The following is a 20,529-nucleotide window of genomic DNA, read 5'->3' as shown; positions in this document are numbered from 1 at the left end:
GATTTGAAGCAAGCCCATTGGCCATTGTTTTAGGCCTGGGCAAATTTTGTAGACGCCGTTAATCAGAAAAGAAAGGGACAAATTCAGTATTTAGCATACAAATTAAAAACAAATAGTGAATTTACATTACACAAAAATATTTTGGTGAGATAGAACACTTTTAAAAATTATTATTTAAAATTAAGATATTAATTAAATATCAAGGTTCTAAATCACAATATTAATTAAATTCTAGTAGTTATTTCGATCATTACATGAAAATTCCAACACAAAAATAAAATTATGATATTTATTATTTAGTTTATAAATCTTACATATAATTTAGTTAATGATTTTAGCGAGTATAAAATTTTTCATTTTAACAAAATTTGGGTAGAGTTTCTTATATTTAGGAACTATACCTAAAATTTTATCCCACTGAAAAATACTTGTAAAAAATCACAATAATCAAACACAATAAATTCTCACATTTCATAATCATAAATAGCCATATGAATGCAAATAAATAAAAATATATATACACAAAATAAATTTTGAATACTTAAATAATAAAACATTCTAATAATTGAAATATCAATATGACTTATCTATCTATCTATGTCTATGCCATCTACTAAATTACTCGGGTTCATCAATAACATTATTGCTTCTTACTCCTGCTCCTGCCTGAGTAGCCACATTCTCTATCATATCATAATCAAATGTTAACCTTTCTCTAATTATATCAAGTCCATTACAATAAACATTAAACTATCGAGACACATAGGTATCTCATTCGTTTTCTTCATCAATATTACAAAGCAAGAATATGGCCGCCTCTAAACCTCCTGTAGTAACAAGTCAATCTAATATTAATAAAACATTAATGTTAAACTTAAAGATTAATAAATAAAACCCAACTTTTAAAATATATTGATTACTTATGATATTTTGAATATGTTGTGCATGTTGCTTATATTGCATATATATAGGTGGAGGAACTTGCTCGGAATCCAGTATAATGATCTGACGTGTGATACTCATGCACTAAATCAAACACTCCTTCTTTGTAATCACATGATACATTTTTTTATAAATATCTCATTCCTATATGCATCCCAATATAATATATAAGCTCCATAACGGCTTAACCAATCATAACCATCATCTTTACCCTCAACAATTTATAACTTGTGACACATCATTCATCTTAATGTTGACTGAAATGTGTTGTTTGTAGCCGAACTATTATATTACCCGATTTGGGCAATATAGCTTAACCATCTCAAAAAAATATCAATGGGATCACTGATGTTCATCTATTCATTCCACTAGTGTAAATAGCTAGAGCAACTATCACTCTTTAATTCAAATAAGGTATCCATATGACTTATAAAAGATAAGTTTCTTAAGATTACACAATAAAAATTAAGTGAAGTTAAGTTTTTTCTTTAACAAATTATTCAAAAAATACATGGATAGCATGTTGTTTATCTAACTCGCTCCGATCAAATGATAATACATGTGTTGAATTATTATAAAATACTCTACTAGCACACCACCTGACTTTACAAATATATCAATTTAATTGTATTTTTCAAGTTACAGTTACACAATATAAATGCATATAAGTGTAAAATAACATTGCAATACTTGCATCTTAGTGAGAGCTAAAGTGTAACCCCCATAGTCTGAACAGTTATAAATGGTAATCTAGCCATTTAGGGTCGGCCCACATAAAAATGTTCCCAAGACCATAATTTTTATTAAATAAAAAATAAGTTATTTATTTCGTGTTAACAATAAACATTTATAATGCAAATAGTTATTTTAAATTATTTGATTCATACTTGTAAGAGTAACAAACATTCCTTAACTTGTTTGGCCTCCTTCATGCATTCAAGACATAAATGTCTATATAGACATGCCAAGATAGCAGATCCCCAGCTATAAATCGGAATAACGTTAAAATCATTCAGGAGCAGCAAATAAATTAATGGTACATGTTTCTCTGTGGGGCCTATGAATAATACACTATCAAACAGAAACAATATATATGCTCTACCATGCCTAAATAACACATTAAAATTATCATACTAATTCATTCCAACTTACAAATAATCAACACTTTCAAATAATAATTTAATTGATACATCTACAAGACCTCGTTGTTAGCACCATTTGGTAGTGTGGTGAATATCTCCTCATTCCATTTAAGATGTATGCTACCCCCTCCTTTAATTCAGAATAAAAGGGTGTTAATCTAAATGCACACTTGCATAACATAATTTGATTATGCACGCCTGAAGATGTGACTTCTCATCTATTAATAGGAAGTCCAAAAAACAATTATCACATCCTGTAGTATCAGTGCATCTCCCTATATCTAAGATGAAATGTGTGTATCTCACGTCTACATCGCTTAATTAATGTTGGATCAATCCATGGTCAAGTTTAATGTGCTTTAGATAAATGATGTATAAAAAACCAGCCTAGAACACTTGTGGTTGAATCTACTCATGTAGTTTCATCCATATATATGTCTGAAATTAAATTATGGTCTCATCCTACATAATAATTTAAAATATAATTACATAAATATATCAAACCTTTAACGTTAAGTAATGAAATTTTTTTATTGAAATTAAATATTCCTACAATCCTAGTGAAAACATCCTTCGATTGATGTCTATCTTACAGTCGTATGACAAAAGTGTCATCGGATCCGATAAACATGTACTGCGACTCAAACTTTCCATGAAAATAGTTATGCTCTTTGTGGATGTCATCGTCATGCTCTATAAGAATATCATTGTTATAATATAGCCACTCAACATGAGAAGAAGATTTGTTACCTCGTGTGTGTGGTATCCTATGTAAGAGTATCCATGTTTGATGTGAAATTAGATAAGTTTAATATGCTTTCCAAAAATATCCTAATATATTTGAATAAATATTTGTTTTGTCATACATACATTGTCGATTATGATATTTTTTCCTATTATGGATTATATCATTGCATATGTCACACCTATAATGTATGTGAACCTCTCTTGCATTCATCTTGTTGTGAAAACAAGTAGACATTTATCTACTAAGCTTGAATTTTCATTTAGATGAGTTTACTTCAATTCAAGGTTCTATATAATCACTCCATTTTAACTTGTCTGATAATGATCTTTAATAAACTGTATAAGTCTAAGTGATTCTCAACACAACATGCAAAAATATATGAATATGAACGTTAAAATGTCTTTTATTTACCACATGTGTATGTTCTATCATTCAATTTCATTGCTCATCTAACTTCTTTTACAATGTTTAGTTTAATAGGGGTGTTGACTTGGAAAACCTATTGCTTGGATTCAAACAATATTGAAGTATGATCTCTTGATCTATCCTTATTCATTATCAATTCAACCTGAATTGATAGGAGCCAAATTATCTCACATTGAATAAAATCATTTGCTTCACGTCTTCATTTGACCTAATAACTATTACACCTATAAAATATCAATTGCATTAAAGCTTAAACAAGTATTGCACAAAGCACCTTTTAGAACATGGTTAAATGATTATGAAAGATTAGTGGTCATATTACCATACCAGTGACCGTAATCATAACATAATGCATATTTTTCTTATGGTTCCCGTTCAAGCCATTCTTGATATGTTAGGTCCAATTTACATATTTTTTTATATCACAAACTAAATTTGCATCTTAAAGATTCATAACACATCCTTATCAAATCTTTTTTCTTTAGATGAGTCTTTGAATTTATGATTGAAGTTGTTAATAAAATGTCGAGCATAATACCAATGGTATCCTATATGTTCACACCGAATTTATACTACTCTGTTTTTTATGCTTGTATGTCTATTTAATATTATACATATACATGTTTTATCACTGATAATGTATCTTTTAAAGCAAAGCAAAAACCATCTCTAATTAGAATTATTTTCTTCATCAACAATTGCAAAAGCCAATATGAATACCTCATTATTTGCATAAAAAATCTTCAATCAATTACTTTCCATCATATTACCCATACAAATATGTCTCATCAACACTGATAGGTGATTTACAGTACTTGAAACCTTCATTACAAGCTTCAAATAACCAAAAAAACTCTTCAAAAAACCATTGTTCTATCATCAAGATTTTCTTTTTGTGTCTAATCAACAATTGTTTCAGGATTTAATTTTTTTATTACCAATAACAACTTTGGTAATTTTTTAAAACACTCCTCATATGAACGAAAAAGATGTCCAAGCACTTCTGTTTTGTAACTCATGCTTTGCCATTTGATATTTTATACTTATAATACAATTTTATCTCATCTTGTATGCTTGTAAACGTCATTCAAAGTTTATTCATACAAGGGATGATATAGCATTAGCAATAAAATTTGCATCGAGTTGATGATGGTCTTTTTGGACAAAGGTCAAAACATATGTATGTGACTCTTTTAACTTTGTTATCTCAAACGAATCTAACTTTTTATGATATCACATATTCAAATTTCACTTACATTCAAGTGTTTGCATACATTGTAATTAAAAATATATCAAGTTTGACCATTGAACTCAATATTCAACCAAAAGTGCAATGTGTTATTACTTAATTACATTAATCAATTTATTTTTACTTCTGAACAAAGTTGTCAATCAGGTTTCGTTTCACTTGGAATGGTTGGTATATCTTACTCCAGTTCAAGAAACAGAACAAGCTAGAACATATTTCATCTCACTTAGAATGTTAGTTCGTTTAAAAAATTTTGCCCAAATTCCATCCGAAACGTTTCGGTTTTGTTCTAGCCAAATAATGTTTTTCTTTTTCTTTTTTAAAAAACAATCTATATTTTTTCTCTAATTTCATCCTTCAACACTTGGTTTATTGGATATTAGACTTTATAATTTATTATAGTTTGCTTTTTTATGATTATTTCAGTCTTATTATTTATGTCATGGGTTTAACAGGTTAATCCAGTTAACTTGAGTCTATGAAATTATCCTGGTCTCATAACCCAAGTCACAGGTTTTATGAATTAACCTAGTAGACGTAGGTCATTTTATTATGTCCTTTTTTATAGATTGATTTTTTTTCCCAATTTCATCATTTAACAATGGATTTATTGGAAATTGAGCTTTATAATTTATTTTTATTTTTTTGTTTGGGGTTATCATAATCTCATGACGTAGGTTATGGATTTGAAAAGTTAACCTAGGTTGATACTAGTTGATCCAATATGTTGTTGTATCAATTATTTTTTTAAAAACGATGTTGTCTTGATTTCTTAAGTTAAACTATATTTTTACTAATCGTCTAGGTTGTCTTTGGACATTCCAAGTTGATCAGGTCATATAAGTTCAACTTTTATTTTTTTACTTGTGTTTGAAATTTGAATTCCATAATTTCAAGGTGATTATCTTCGAATTTGAATTGAAATTTTGTTTGTTAAATTAATACTACACACACGTGTGTGTGTGTGTGTGTGTGTGTGTAAGAACAATACAACCTTGAAATGACATGCTGAAACGCTCCAAAACTAAAACATATAATTTCAATTGAAAAAACAGAATGCCAACCGAAATGGTATTGACAATCATGCTTCTAAATGTTTGTTCAATCTCCAAATCAGACCCTCTTAACATACGTTTATGATTAAGTGCCCAATCATGAGAAACAACAAAACTATACCTAGATACATCTCTAAATTTAGAAACATGAGGTATTATTTCATCATCAACATTTACTTTCATATTTGGGTCGAGCATCTCATCATCTTTATTGTCACTAGGCTTAGAATAGTTAAATTTATATTGATCACCAAATGAATTGTCAAACATAATAACATGAATTCTTTATAGCAAATCATCTGATATTAAACTATTTTTACCTCCACTAATTGACTTTTAAAGACTAGTAGAATTTAGGATACACAAAGATTTAGGTTGACTATTCATATACAATACTATTATGTTCAATCTATTTTGGATAAAGAAATCAATCATTGTCTTAAAATTATCATCACATATAATTGGTGTAACATAATATTGATGTTCACTAATTTGACACCTAAGTTCTTTCAACATTAATATCATTATAATTCCACAAAAATTCATGACAAATAGTTTCTTTTATTTTCTTATATAACATGCCTAAATTCTAATTTAACAAATAGAACTACTCTAGCAATTACATGTGATACTATTATTTATATCAGAAATAATAATGTCCTCGTAATGACATAATATAAATATTTTATAAGAGATTTTATAAAAAAAATTGAATTCTGGTCAATTGAATGTAATTTTAACTAAATTGCATTATCTCAACCATGATTGGTAAAATTCATAGCAAATTCAATCAAATTTCTAAAATTTAATTCAAAAGCATACTTGAGCAAAATTAAACATAATTCATGATATCAAATCTAATTAATATTTTCATGCTCAAATGCATTAAATCAAACCTAAATTCATAGCAAGTTAAAACAATTCAAAGAAAATATCAAATTCAGCAACTTATCCACAATTCAATGTAACGTGTGACTTCTCATAATTCTACTGCATTCATGCTTGATTTCATGAAATCATCAAACATAGTTAATAACATTATTATTTGTTTCCAACAATCCACACAAAACCTCTAATTCAACACAATGCATAATTAATTCGTAATTAATTTAACTTATTTTCATATTCATCTATATCAAATCAACTCTAATTGATGGTATTCATAGCTAATTTATCATTAATTCAAAAACCTTAAATTCAATCTAAACCCTAAACAATGATTTGATTTCAACTAAACCAAAGATAAATTCATAGCAATATAATATGTTCACCTTACTTGTTGGACTAGAAATAGAGCTGGAGCATCAGGGGTAGAGGCTGCAACGATGGATTTTAAAGAGAAACACATCTTACGATGCTTAAAGACTAAGATGAGTTTGATTCTTGGATGTTTTAAGGGCAACAAAACAAGAGTTTGGTAAGTGTTTTAGGGAGAGGAAGGATATGGACATTAGTTTTTTTTAGAGAAAGAAGTTACATCCATCTATGCTCCTTAATCCGGGGAAGGGTTTAAATTTCACGACATGTTGCGCTTTTGAAGCGCAACATGTTAAGTTATCGCTCTTATAAATCGTGATAATTATCTCATCATGCTTGGGAATAATGAAAATTACTAAATGTCAGGCTTCAAAAGTGTGACAAGGTGAAAGTGTGCTATTTTGCTAAATCTTTTTCGAATGGTGTTATTTTGCCAAAAAAATTAAATTACTATACTAATTTTAAAAAAAATAATCAAAGGAAGAAATTTTAGGTTGGTCATGTCTGGACTTGATTTCGATTCCTAAATTTTGGATTTTTGGTAATTTTGATTGATATGTATATAATTTTTTTTAAGAAATTAACAAGAAGAATATTATCGCATGGCACACCTTTTTAAATAAAAAGGATCTTTTTTATTATAATTGTAAAAGATACTAGTAAATCAAAATGGTGTTTTTTGTAACGTAAGAAATCTATTATTCAAGTTATTGTAGCGCTACAATTACATCAATATTAGATTGTCTCAAGTACTACAAGGAAACATCCTTTTCATTTTTGATGTTCCATTTACTCATATTTTAGTCCCTAAAGTTTTTGTTCTATTGTTTTGGTTCTCAAACTTTATTTTCATCACTTTCAGTTCCTGTATTTTAAGAAATGAGTGAGAAATTAATTTAAAAATGGTGGAAAGAGAAAATATTTGGTCGGCAACATCCTCGCCATAAAAGGCTAAACTTGGTGTCAATCGGTTCTTATTGGAGAAGGGAGTTCTTCTTAGAGAGTGGAGTATAATAGTGATGGTTTTGTTCATCAACCATGCTGGAAAAAATAAATTGAGGCTCGTAAAGTTTTTTAGATTCAGTATGGTTTTTGAGTTTTGAAGTGTTCTTAGAATGTGTTTAGAAAAAGTAGATTATGACCTATAAAATAGATTTTTTTTTTCATAATTGAAATCTTTCAAATTCTTACAAACAATTTATTAGAATAAAAAAATTAGTTATAAAAATCAATCCATGGCATTTCACATCCATAAAAGCTCGTGTTAAATTAAAACTTTTACATGAATTCTCTCTCTCTATTGAATTTCTCTAAAATGTGCTTTTAGGAGAGACTCCGCTCCCTTTCACTCATAGTTTTTAGACCCGGCCCGATCCAAGGCCCGGGTTCCAGGTGTTGACCGGGTCATCGGGTTGCCCCGCTCAATTTTTTTAAAATCAAAACGATGTCGTTTTAGTAAAAAAAATCAACAGGTTGCAACCGAGTTTGTGACTGGGTTTTGTCGGGTCAACCGGGTTGCCAGGTCACACCGGGTTTTTCCTTCCTCTGTTTTTTCTTCAACTCGGCCCTGTTCCGGCCCCAGGTTGGCCGGATCCCTGGTCGCTTCGTCGGGCCGGACCGGATTTTAAAACTATGCTTACACTCCTTGTTCTTCACTATGTAATAATTGCCTTACCTTTCCTTGTAAATTAACTTCTCCATGAATTCAATTGCTTAACTTTCAAATATTATAGAAATCCTTTACAAAAAATTATTGTCATGTATAATCCAATGCTTTTGAAAAATAAAAAAATCCAAGAAAGAGTTTGTTTTGAAATCCTAATACCAAAAAAAATTATGCAATTAAATTTAAATTTATTTAAGGCAACCACTAACATGAAAAAGCAAGCAACAAAAACTACAAAATCAAGTATTAGAGTTTTAAAATAACATAAGGAAGGAAAATGAGTGGTTTTGATTATGTTTGTTTCATCCAAAATAAAAACAGAATGTGAAAAAAATATTGTATGGACCTTTAAAACCCTATTATCAACAATAAAACACATTTTAATCGGTCTAGAAATTCAAAATAAAATACAAAATTATTATTTTTTGAATCCTAATATACTTTTTTTAACAACATTGAATGTGAAAACTAGATCCATTGAGTTTCTATTTATAGACACCAAAATCAAAGTTAAATGACCTTTAAAAAAGGAAAAGAACACATATATGTCATCTAGTTCTTTAAAAAGAAAATGTATTGTTTAAGGAGTAGGCATATAGTATTTGTTGTTCTAAGATTAAGATAATAATAACACCTGGGGGTAAATTACGTGTTACACTAATATTAACAAATAATACAATTTAATTCAATTAAACACAATAACCAACAATATAATTAAAATCTTTTAAATAAATAGGTAATGGAGAGAATTTGTAAACTTGATTTTTAACGTGGTTCGACAAGCCTATATCCACACCTCAAGTACCAAATTGATCTTGAGTATTGTATTTCTTCACTAGTCCGATTTCAAGAGTACAATTGTCATTTGATGAATATACACCAAGCTTTTTACACTACTTGATGATATTCTCTCTTCAAGATTTTTCTCCTACTTAAAGATATGTCCTCTTCAAGATTTTTCTCCCACATAAAAATATGCTCTCTTCAAGATTGATTTCCTCTTAGTGAAAACATCTCACCAATTCCAAGAGTTTTTACCTAACTATTAAATGTTTACAAGAATGATTTTGTTATCACAATTAACTCTCTTAATAGAGTAGATAATACAATTCAAAGTTATGATATTTTTATATCTCACAAGGTAGTAATTAAAGGATTTGAAGGTGTTTGAGTGTAGTGAGTATGTGATTAAATACTATTGTGTTAGAATATGAAAGTTTAATAACCCCAATTAAAGTATAACCAAGGATTGACGAATTTGATGTGTTTTTGCACTTGAAATAGCTTGCATATCATATATGTTCAAATTCTCTTCTTAATTTTACAATTAGACATGTGTGTGTGTGTATTGCAAAAACTAATTGTTTATAGCCGTTACAGTTCCACTAAAGTTAAAATGGTTGACCGGTTCAAATTGGTAAAGCAAATCAATTGAATGGTTCCTGCAAAATTCTTAGGTGTTCATCATGGATGAACAAGCAGTATACTGGTTTATTTGGTTAAGTTAAACGGTCAATCGATTCATACAGAATTTCAGATTTATCAGTTTTAACCTAGATAAATTCTTAGAAATATTTTATCAATCCTTTTAAATATATGCATGGTAAAGTGTGTGCATTCATTTTAATGTTGTGCTCTTGAGATAAGATATAAGATTTTACTTAAAGTATTAAAATGAATACTTATTTCCTAAGTCTTCAAAATGTTTTCTTCTTGGACTTCTTCTTGAGTTCTTTGTGAAATCTTTCATGGTTGTTGATATAATGTTTGTATAAATCTATTTAAAACTCATTTTCAATCAAGCATGTTATTAGTTCAATTTTCATATTATTGTTATCATTAAAATATATATAAAAAAACATAAATGTATGACCAACAATATTGTGGTCATTAGAACCCTAATTAGTCAATAAAGATCTATGATACGATATGAGACTGGTTACACTAAATAGAAGATATTATCACCCTTAAAGTGCCATACCTGAGGTATGATGCATTGTTAGTTTTGTCATAAATTGCTAGGGGTTTGTTGTGTTTTATTTTTATGATCTATTTATAATATTTCTGACTCTCACGTTAGTGAATACTCTTCTAAAAATACTTCTAATTCTAGTGTTAATAAGTATTGCATGAAGAAAGTCTGATATTCATAGTTTTATTTTCAATTAATATTAGGCTAAAGGTTATTTCTAATTCTAGCATTGGTGGATATTGTTTGAAATTTAATATTCTTGACTATGACATTTGTGAATATTGAAGATTAATATTATTGACTCTAGAGTCGGTAAATATTAAAGATAATAGCTCGCGATTCCATTTACCTCGAATAACTTTAGTGAGAAATTAGAAAACGAAGTTTTGATATGAGAGATATCTTTTTTATCCTTAGTTAAATAGTCTTTTTTTTGTATGTATTCTTGATGCTTTTTATTTTTATTAAATAAATGGCATATAAAAAAATGTTAGATTTTTTTTATATTAAGTGTCTGTTTAAGAGTGTGATAAAAATTATTTTTCAAAGATTTTTTTGCTAAAAAATACGTTAAAATAATTTGTTTATTTTTTAAAATATTTTTAACATTAGCACATCAAAACGATAACAAAATACTAATAAAAAAAAATTAATTTGAAGCTTTTTAAAAAAATTAAAAAATTTAGAAAAATACAATCCAACCGCATTCCCAAACAACTTCTAAAAATATTAATGAGAAAAAAAAACTTTTATTAATAAATTATTTTATTTCAATGAAATTTTAATTATTACTCTTCTTGTAAAATGATTACTACCATATAATTAAGTTAATAAAATTAATAAGAATTCGTTCTATATTGTTATCATTGCTCACGATTCTCAATTTATTTTATTTAATATACATATCATAATTAAAATTGATCTTGCTGTTTCATCCTCCACCACGCGGCGTAATGGCCAGGTCAACATTTTTTTAATTCTGATACGTGGATTGTGGAGGTGGTGAACACCGATCACCGACATTAAGCTGACTTATCATCAACCTTATCATCATAGATAAAACCACAACACCATAAATCCCTCTCCTTGCCACGTACTCCATCCCTTGAGACCGTTGATCATAAAATCGTGGCCATCAATACACGCAAGCAACAAGTGGCTAGACTACACGTGGTGGCACGTGTGAATGTGAGGTGGGAGGCAAATCTGTTATTGCGTATTTGTCTTAAAAACTACTCCTTCTTTATTTCTCTAGATTTAGATTTTCAAAATCTCTTTTGCCATTACTTTTCTTCAATTTATTATATAGTTTAGTTACTCTTTCAAATAAAAAATTATTATCTCAGAATTAAAAAAAAACAAAAATAATAGAGATATAAAGTGGCAAGTCATATTAACAATATAAGTGTTGTTTGTAATTATGTTCCAAAAGATATTTCATGAAATTTGAAAAAATATTTTATTTAACATTAATTTTTTATAATTTTTGATTATTTTAATGTGATGTTAAAAATATTTGTTTTAAAAATAAAAAAATAATATTTTAATGCATTTCCAAGTAAAAAAATATTTTTAAAAAAATTGCTACAACACTTTCAAGCACCTTATATTTATTGAAAGATAACTTAATTTTAATTTAAAATAGGCAAAAAAAAAAACAAAAAAAAAAGAGAAAGACTATTTTCCTTGTTTTTACACCCACTTGATACTTATAATTAGGTAATTACCACTATTGTTTTTTTTTTTTAATATTAATTATTTGGATGAATTTTCTTTTCTTTTTCTTTTTTTTTTCTTTGAAAAAAAAAGAAAAGAAGTTCGACCATTTGATGCTAGATTTTTGTGGAACTCAAATTCATGTTACCAATTAGTGAGCTTATTATTTAAAGAGTTGATTTAATAGTTTTATTTTGAAAAATATAACGCTACTTTTAATTTATTTCTTTACACATCCATGTTGTTGTAGTTAAGATTTTGATTGAGATTTATTATCTTTATTGTCAATTACTTGGAGAAACGCTTGTGTCAATCAACAACAATATTTCCTTATATAACTTAAAGATTCCAAGACAAGTAGAACTTGTTCAAATGAAACATGTATGATTGAAATGATTTTTATTATATTTTTAAAACCTGATTAAATAATTATTGTAGGACAAGGTTCGAATCATAGATGGAGAGAGTCAATCTAGGTTTACCCTAAAAAATCTTTTTCTTAAAAGATCAAAACCACATCATTTTGATAACAAAATTAATAAGTTTTGACCCGAGTTTGATCCTTCGTTAACCAAGTCACAGGTCGATCAAAGTTTTTGATCGAATCAATTGTTCTTCTATTTTCTTTTAAACATGAACTGATCTAGACCCCAGGTTGATCAGGTTTAAAACCGACCCGTCGGGCCGGGTCAAGTTTTATAACTAGAATTATTATACTATTATTAATTTCAACCATCAATATATACTAAAAGAAAGAACATCTAACTAGTTTTTTTAAATATTAAAATTTAATAATAATACATATTAAAAATAAAATTTTATTAATCATCAACTAAATATGATAAATAAATAATCACTGTGAAATATATATCATTACATGACATAATTCAAACTCCGAGGAAAAAAAGCCCATAAATAGAAGTAATAAGTACAGCTACGTCCAGACAATTCTGATGATCTGTTTTCTTTTCACTTAAAAAACACAGGAGGTAAAGAGCATATACCCTTTCCTTGTAAAATCGTATCTTTCCTCACCTTTACAAATTGAAAAAAAAGAAAAAGAAAAAACAAACATGCTGACACGTGTCTAATCACGAAAGCCAAAATGCAATTTCATCCGCCCTTCGATTTAGCCTCTCGTCCTCCTCTTTTATTTCTTAAAACAAAAACACCAACAACACAAAAGAAAACAAACCTAAAAAACAAAATAAAAACCTCAGCATCTCATATCTCATCTCTCCTATTTCCATGGCAGCCAACAAAACCCCAAACAACATTAGCAACCAAAGCCAAAGTCCTCTGCTCGGTCGGTACGAGATCGGCAAACTTCTTGGACATGGTACTTTTGCTAAAGTATACCATGCTAGAAACGTTAAAACCAACGAAAGTGTTGCCATCAAAGTTATCGACAAAGAAAAGATCCTCAAGGTTGGTCTTATGGCTCATATCAAACGTGAAATCTCCATTCTTCGCCGTGTTCGCCACCCCAATATTGTCCAGCTTTTTGAAGTCATGGCTACAAAAGCCAAGATTTACTTTGTCATGGAATATGTTCGAGGCGGTGAATTGTTCAATAAAGTTGCCAAAGGTAGGTTAAAAGAAGAGGTTGCCAGGAGATATTTCCAGCAATTGATATCTGCTGTGTCTTTCTGTCATGCCAGAGGTGTGTTTCATCGCGATTTGAAGCCAGAGAATTTGTTGCTTGATGAGAATGGGAACTTGAAAGTTTCGGATTTCGGATTGAGTGCGGTGCCTGATCAGATTAGACAAGATGGTTTGTTCCATACTTTTTGTGGGACTCCTGCTTACGTTGCTCCTGAAGTTCTTGCGAAAAAAGGGTATGATGCTGCTAAGGTTGATATTTGGTCTTGTGGGATTGTTTTGTTTGTGTTAATGGCTGGTTATTTACCATTTCAAGATCAAAATATTATGGTTATGTATAAAAAGATCTATAAGGGTGAGTTTAGATGTCCTAGATGGTTTTCTTCTGAGCTAGTTAGGCTTCTTTCTAAACTTCTTGATACTAACCCCGTCACAAGAATTACAATCCCCGAGATTATGGAGAATAGGTGGTTCAAAAAGGGGTTTAAACATATTAAATTTTATATTGAAGATGATAAAGTTTGTAGTGTTCAAGACGAGGATGATGTGGATTCATCTTCTGATCAATCATTATCTGAATCGGAATCGGAATTCGAAACTAGAAGAAGGGTTACCACTTTGCCTAGACCTGCAAGTTTGAATGCTTTTGATATTATATCGTTTTCGCCTGGGTTTGATTTATCTGGGTTGTTTGAGGAGGGTGGGGAGGGAGCAAGGTTTGTTTCTGGGGCTCCTGTGTCGAAGATTATATCTAAATTGGAGGAGATTGCTAAAGTTGTAAGCTTTACAGTTAGGAAAAAGGATTGTAGAGTGAGTTTGGAAGGGTCTAGAGAAGGTGTGAAAGGCCCATTAACAATTGCAGCTGAGATATTTGAGTTGACACCGAAATTGGTTGTGGTGGAGGTTAAGAAGAAGGGAGGGGATAAAGGAGAGTACGAGGAGTTTTGTAACAGGGAATTGAAACCTGGATTGCAGAAGTTGATGCAGGAGGAATCTGAGGCAGCACCTGCTGCTTCTGTGGCTACGTCTGCTCTTGCGCCATCGGAATCCCCACTATTCACCATCGATCCTTTTCCTACTGATTCTTCACAATCACCTATGGATCCTTTTCCTACCAATTCTACACAATTACCTATGGATCCTTTTCCTACCGATACTTCACATTTACCTTTCGAACCCTTTCCTACCAGTTCTACACATTTACCTATCGATCCTTTTCCTACCGCTTCACATTTTACTATAGATCCCTTTCCTACCGATGCTTCAAATATGCCATCGGATTCTGAATATTAGAGAAAGAGAGAGAAAAGAAAAGGGTATGCTTTTCTCTTTACTTCTACTTGCATAAGCTTTTGTATGACATACATAAATGTATTTTCGATTTCTTTGATGTTCTGTTGTGTCAGTTAGGGGATTAGATGCTAATACATGTTGTATGTTCTTTTCTTCCGCTGAGAGATAGTAGATTAATCGAAGAATGAAATACTTATTTCTGCTGATCTTGGCCATTCAGTGGTGACTTGTGTGTTCAATTAACTTATGTTGTAAATGTGATTGAAGTTGCTTTCTTCTGTTCATTCCCGCTGGTTGTGGTACAGAGTGTTGCAAATAAAAGTTTCATAATTTGGATTATGATGATAAAATCATTTAAAATTTCTTGATTGTATCTTGTGCCCGGTCCAATCACCGGGTAGGAATATACACTCTGCCCCTGGTTATGCATCTTTCGCTTGGATGTTTTTGAAATATGCAGAAAGCCTAGATATTGATTAGTTGCAAATATGATTGGTGAAGTTATTTGGCGACTCTCTTCATAGTAGGATTTCAATAACAGCATTATGTAGTCCTTCTGGTGTTGCAGTTGATTCCTTGGCATAATTCATCCGAAGGGCAAGAGCTATTTCTCATTTATATGGGGGCCATATTTAAATCACGAATAATAGTTAAAACTTCATTTGTAGACTAAACGAATGATGCTAGGTCCTCTGTGTCAATGCTATTCTTCATTGGAGAAAAGATGTGTTGAAGGTGGAGTTAGGAACTCTCAAATTCGGCAATATGAAATGCAGGCCATGATTATCTCAAATTAGTAAAATGAACAAACAAAAGTTTGAAGTCAGTTTTGCCTTTTAAAATTGGTGAAAGGGCGAGGACAATGTCTAGGGGCATCCATTTATTTGTCGGTCAATTGTATATTGCTAAAATGCTTGCCTGCTATCACGGAGCTTGTTCCAGTGAAAAAGTGGGATTTCTTTTCATCTCAGTCTTAAGGTGTCTTGTTTCAGCTGAATGATTGAGAATGAGAAAAGTGATGTGATACCCAATTGAACAGTCACTTGTATTTTCAACAATTTTAATCTGATAAAGACTCTGTTTTACCCTCCAGCTTCATTTTTCTTCTCTCTTCTATTACTGCTTTGCCTTTTGTCGTGTATCACGAGTCATAAAACTTGTGCTGGAGCGAAACTTCGTGTTTTTTCTCTTCGAAGTGACAAATTTGCAAAAAGGCCAAGGATTGATTCATTTCTTTCACGATCATGACTGAAGCTACAAGTTGACTTGATAATTGAGTGGCTGTGTTGCTGGGATGATACACGCTCTTGTTTCCAGCTTGCTTTGTCTCAAATTATTGAAGGTAGACAGGTCCCTAGTTGTTGCATTGGGCCGTGTCAAAAGTTTTGAATCACGGTTTCTAAATCCATTCCCTCTCCAGGAATAAAGACATGGCACCTTTTTTAGCTAGCGTATAGGGAACGTAGTACCTCATGCACGGACAAATTAGGGAGGCGTGCAGGCTTTATTCGTGGTCACTAGGCATTGCGTGCTGGGTCCTCCTTAGTTTCTTCTTGGATATAATGAAGTGCATTTGGCACCATCCATGCTTCATATTGATTATCTCTTAGCTCAATGATTCTGTAGCCATATTCGTCGGTGAAATTTTACAAGGAACTGAACAGTGTATCCGCTTCAGGTTTTGGACAGAACCTATAGTGTACTGTCGAGATGGAATTTTGCATGTTTTTACCTAGAAAAACTGGGCCAACAGGGCAAAAGTAAACTGAAATCACTTCAATCTGGTGCAAATGAAGGTGATTCCCATGAAACTGAACAGCTTACTAACTATCCATCTGGGAAAATGGCATTAATTAGATCGCAGGACATAAAAAGTATATTTCTCTGCGTTAACAGCACCCGTAATTGACTGTTTGTTCTATTTAGTTGGAAAATTCTAAACAGGGCAAGAATGGTAGTTGTCGACTCTGACAACAAGAAGAATCAGACCAATGAAACATTTGTCATTCGTCTAGAGTCACAAACTCTTGGAGGCTGAGGCTTCTAAAGTCAATTACATTGGCTTATTTCATATAGTTTTTTTTCCCTCTCTTTTAAGGGTAAAGGGTGAAGAATAGAGAATGTGATAGATACATGAATCCCATCTTGAATCATGAGATGAGAAAAGTATGCATGGACGTGCTAGTGAATCCTTTCATTATCATGCTTGAAATGTTTTGAAGAAAATGAATTTAGATAGGATTTTTTTTTAATATAGGTGTCCGGGTCAGCTTGTGTGCACCTCGACTAATCACACGGGCCCTGAAGTTAACGATCATATAAACCTCCAGTGGCTCTGAGATTTGTGAGACTCAAATTGATGACCTTTATGGATCAAACGTAGGGTCTGACCAGTTGAGCTACACTCCTTAAATTAGATAAGATGTTTTTTAGTAGAATTAGTTGTGTGTGTGTATATTTATATATATTTGTTTTTTTTCCTGTTTGGGTGGGTGGGTTAATTGAATTTTAATTCTTTATTTGATGTTCTTATATGCTCTTTATTTATAACATTTTCATATTTTTTTATAAGATTTTATTAAGTTAATATTATAAAAAAAAATAGTCTGCACACTTCATACCCGTATGAATCTATCATATACGTTACGCAAAACGACACACTTTAATCAACAATCCATAAGGCACTCTAATATTCTAATCGAATGATTAATTAATTTCAATTGGAATTGATTCTTCTTTCATTATATATATGCATAGACGTGACATTTGTGTTTCATGCACATTTATGATGTATATATAATAGTGGAATATATATTTCAATTTAAAATATTTTTATTCAGCATTAAAGCCAGCATGTTAGTACTTTGGTAATTATATTAATGTTTTGTCTAGATAGCTTAATTTAAATATAAACAAAAAATGTTTGTCTAGCCAAAGCTTTGCCATCTTCCATTCATCTTTTCTCGGAGTCTCTCCTGCGCAAGGTCCCCACGGGAATCATTGTTTCGTCACGAGATTAGGAAATTTGGAATCCAGGTGTGTTTCTTTTTGTTTCTTAATCTATTTATTGGATTAATCAAGTTATGATTTTGATTTTCAGGGTCTAAGTGGACCACTTGCATGGGTAAATTGCTGTTTGTACCTTTGTGATTACAAAATAATAAGTTTAGATACTGTTTGGAAACACGGGCTATAAAAATTTAATTTTTTTTGTTAAAAATTAATTTTTTTCAATTTTTTTTGAATCGTTTTAATGCGTTGATTTAAAAAAAATATTATTTTAATGTATTTTGGCATGAAAAACACTTTAAAAAACAACCATAACTACACTTCCAAACAAGTTTATATACTTATTTTCTTGATTTTTTAGTTTAAGTCTTGAGAAAAATATTTATAAAAATAATGAGATTTATTTTAATGCTTTACGTAAATTATATGAGGGTGCGTTTTTTAAATTTATTTTAATCCTTTATGAATATAAATCTTGAGCACGATGGGTTTGTTCAGGCAATTAAAAACCATATCTTAATCATTTTTAATTTTAATGGGGATTTGTTTTTAACTAATTATTAATTAGTACCACGATAATCTAAGTCATATAGAATATCTATATGCATATTAAGATTAAAAAAATTAAAAAAGATTGCTGTTTCCCATACTTAAAACCATGCAAATTGGCCGTATAATGCACAGACGGCCTTCCTAAAACAAATGAAACAAACCTTGTTCAAATCGGCAATGATCATATTTTTTTTCTTTTTTGCAGTCCAAAATGAAGGTAGGTTAAAATTTAAATTTTTTTATTTAAAATAATTTTTTATATAATTTTAGATTGTTTTAATACATTAAAAAATAAATTTTAAAAATAAATTAAACAAGGCCCAATTCCTTGTATTGATTCATTGTATTTTTATTTGATCGGCATACCTTGGTCTAGTCCTAAAATCCGATCTAGAAATACACCTATTCATTATTTGTTTTTTTTTCCAATCATATTAGTTTTTTTATTCGCATATATGCAAAACTATATGTAAATATTTGGTCCAATCTAAAACAAATCATCTATAAGGCATGATATTGTGAAAGTTGAAAAAAAGAAAATAATAAATAATAAATAATAAATTTCATTTAACTAGCTGATATTACCCACTAGCTAGTTAGTATTTAATTTTAGATAAAGAATATCATAAACATAAACTCAACCAAATGATTAATTAATTAATATTTTTTCAAATTTCTTGAAAATGGTGCAAAGTTGTGAAATACTGATTATTTATGATGTATAAGCCCAATCGTGATTGATTGTTTCTATTTTTAATATTTTCAATTTGGTTGATCCGATTAATTATATAAAAAAGAGGGAGAAGAGATTGCACCTTGTGGTGTGTAAATACAATTTAATTATACAGCTGATTTTTTTGTATAAATTGGTTTTTCTTATGAATTTAATTTAAATGGAGAATGAAGATTCAAACAAACTGCTTTGAAGGAGATCTTAGATAAGGAAAGGAACAAGGTGTTGTTATTATAATAAGTACTTTAGATATTTTAAAAAATAATTTTATAAAGTACACGAGATATTATAAGATTATAAAATCAAAGACAAAAATGAAAAATTAGTACATTAATTATAATTATTTGCAATGATGCTGCTGCCATAGTTTGTGATTATGGATATGTTAACTTTCCATGTTAGTGTACCACTTGAATTATGAACATATATATCTCCTTCTTGCCATGTGACACCTTGACGAGATTTCCTTGCATCCTATAATATAGTTTGGCCAAGTTATGATAGAAAATCAAGGGATAGTCAATGTTGTGATGGCTGTAAAGAAATGTTTTTTCTAGCTTCTTTCTTGTTGATATTTATAATTTTAAAAATAAAATAACTGAAATTTTAACTTTTTTAAAATACTTTTTTAAATTTGATTCCCTTTAAATTTTTTTTCTTGCTCCATCCCTGATTGTGGTGTGGGTATTGGAGATATTGGACTCCAAACCAATGTTGTATGTAATTGTTACTCAAATATATTAGATATGTTTTTAAAATATAAGATAAATAGCTCTATTTATATCATTTAAAATGTTATGAGAAAAATAATAAAAGACTTCTAAATAAAATAGAAAAAATAATTCTAAATCAATTAGGAAAATAATACAATTCCCGCACGGTAGCTTTATGGTTTTATTGTAAGACCTTCTCAAACTCTGATCGTTAAGATATCTTAATCCTATAGAAAACAAGACCTTTAAAATTTTCTAAAATTTTTTAAGCTGGTCTAATGATTGGATATAATAAATATTGTTGTTGCTTAAAGAATCCTTGCAAAGAAATGATTGTTGTTTAACTGATCTTTATGGAAACTAAGGAATCCTTGCAAAATAAAAATTCTATATATAATTAAATCCTTGCCTTATAATAATCCATAAATCATATAAAAAACAATTATTTTCTAAC

The 20,529-nt window shown here is 29.8% G+C and overlaps 1 protein-coding gene across 1 annotated transcript; it reads left to right on the top strand.

Annotated features, from left to right (window-relative positions):
* Window positions 1-13,319: 13,319 nt before the first annotated feature.
* Window positions 13,320-15,274, top strand: LOC133703343 (CBL-interacting serine/threonine-protein kinase 12-like). Its single transcript, XM_062127815.1, has one exon. The coding sequence runs from the start codon at window positions 13,422-13,424 to the stop codon at window positions 15,066-15,068; it is 1,647 nt and encodes a 548-aa protein (XP_061983799.1). The 5' UTR covers window positions 13,320-13,421; the 3' UTR covers window positions 15,069-15,274.
* The last annotated feature ends 5,255 nt before the right edge of the window (window positions 15,275-20,529 follow it).

The sequence above is a fragment of the Populus nigra genome, chromosome 9 (genome assembly GCF_951802175.1).
Source record: "Populus nigra chromosome 9, ddPopNigr1.1, whole genome shotgun sequence".
Lineage (NCBI taxonomy): Eukaryota > Viridiplantae > Streptophyta > Magnoliopsida > Malpighiales > Salicaceae > Populus > Populus nigra.
The sequence above is the reverse complement of the archived record's forward strand: the minus strand, read 5'-3'. Positions and strand labels throughout refer to the sequence as shown.

Excerpts from the sequence above, each read along its gene's own strand:
- LOC133703343 (XM_062127815.1), top strand. The coding sequence starts at position 13,422 with ATGGCAGCCAACAAAACCCCAAACAACATTAGCAACCAAAGCCAAAGT.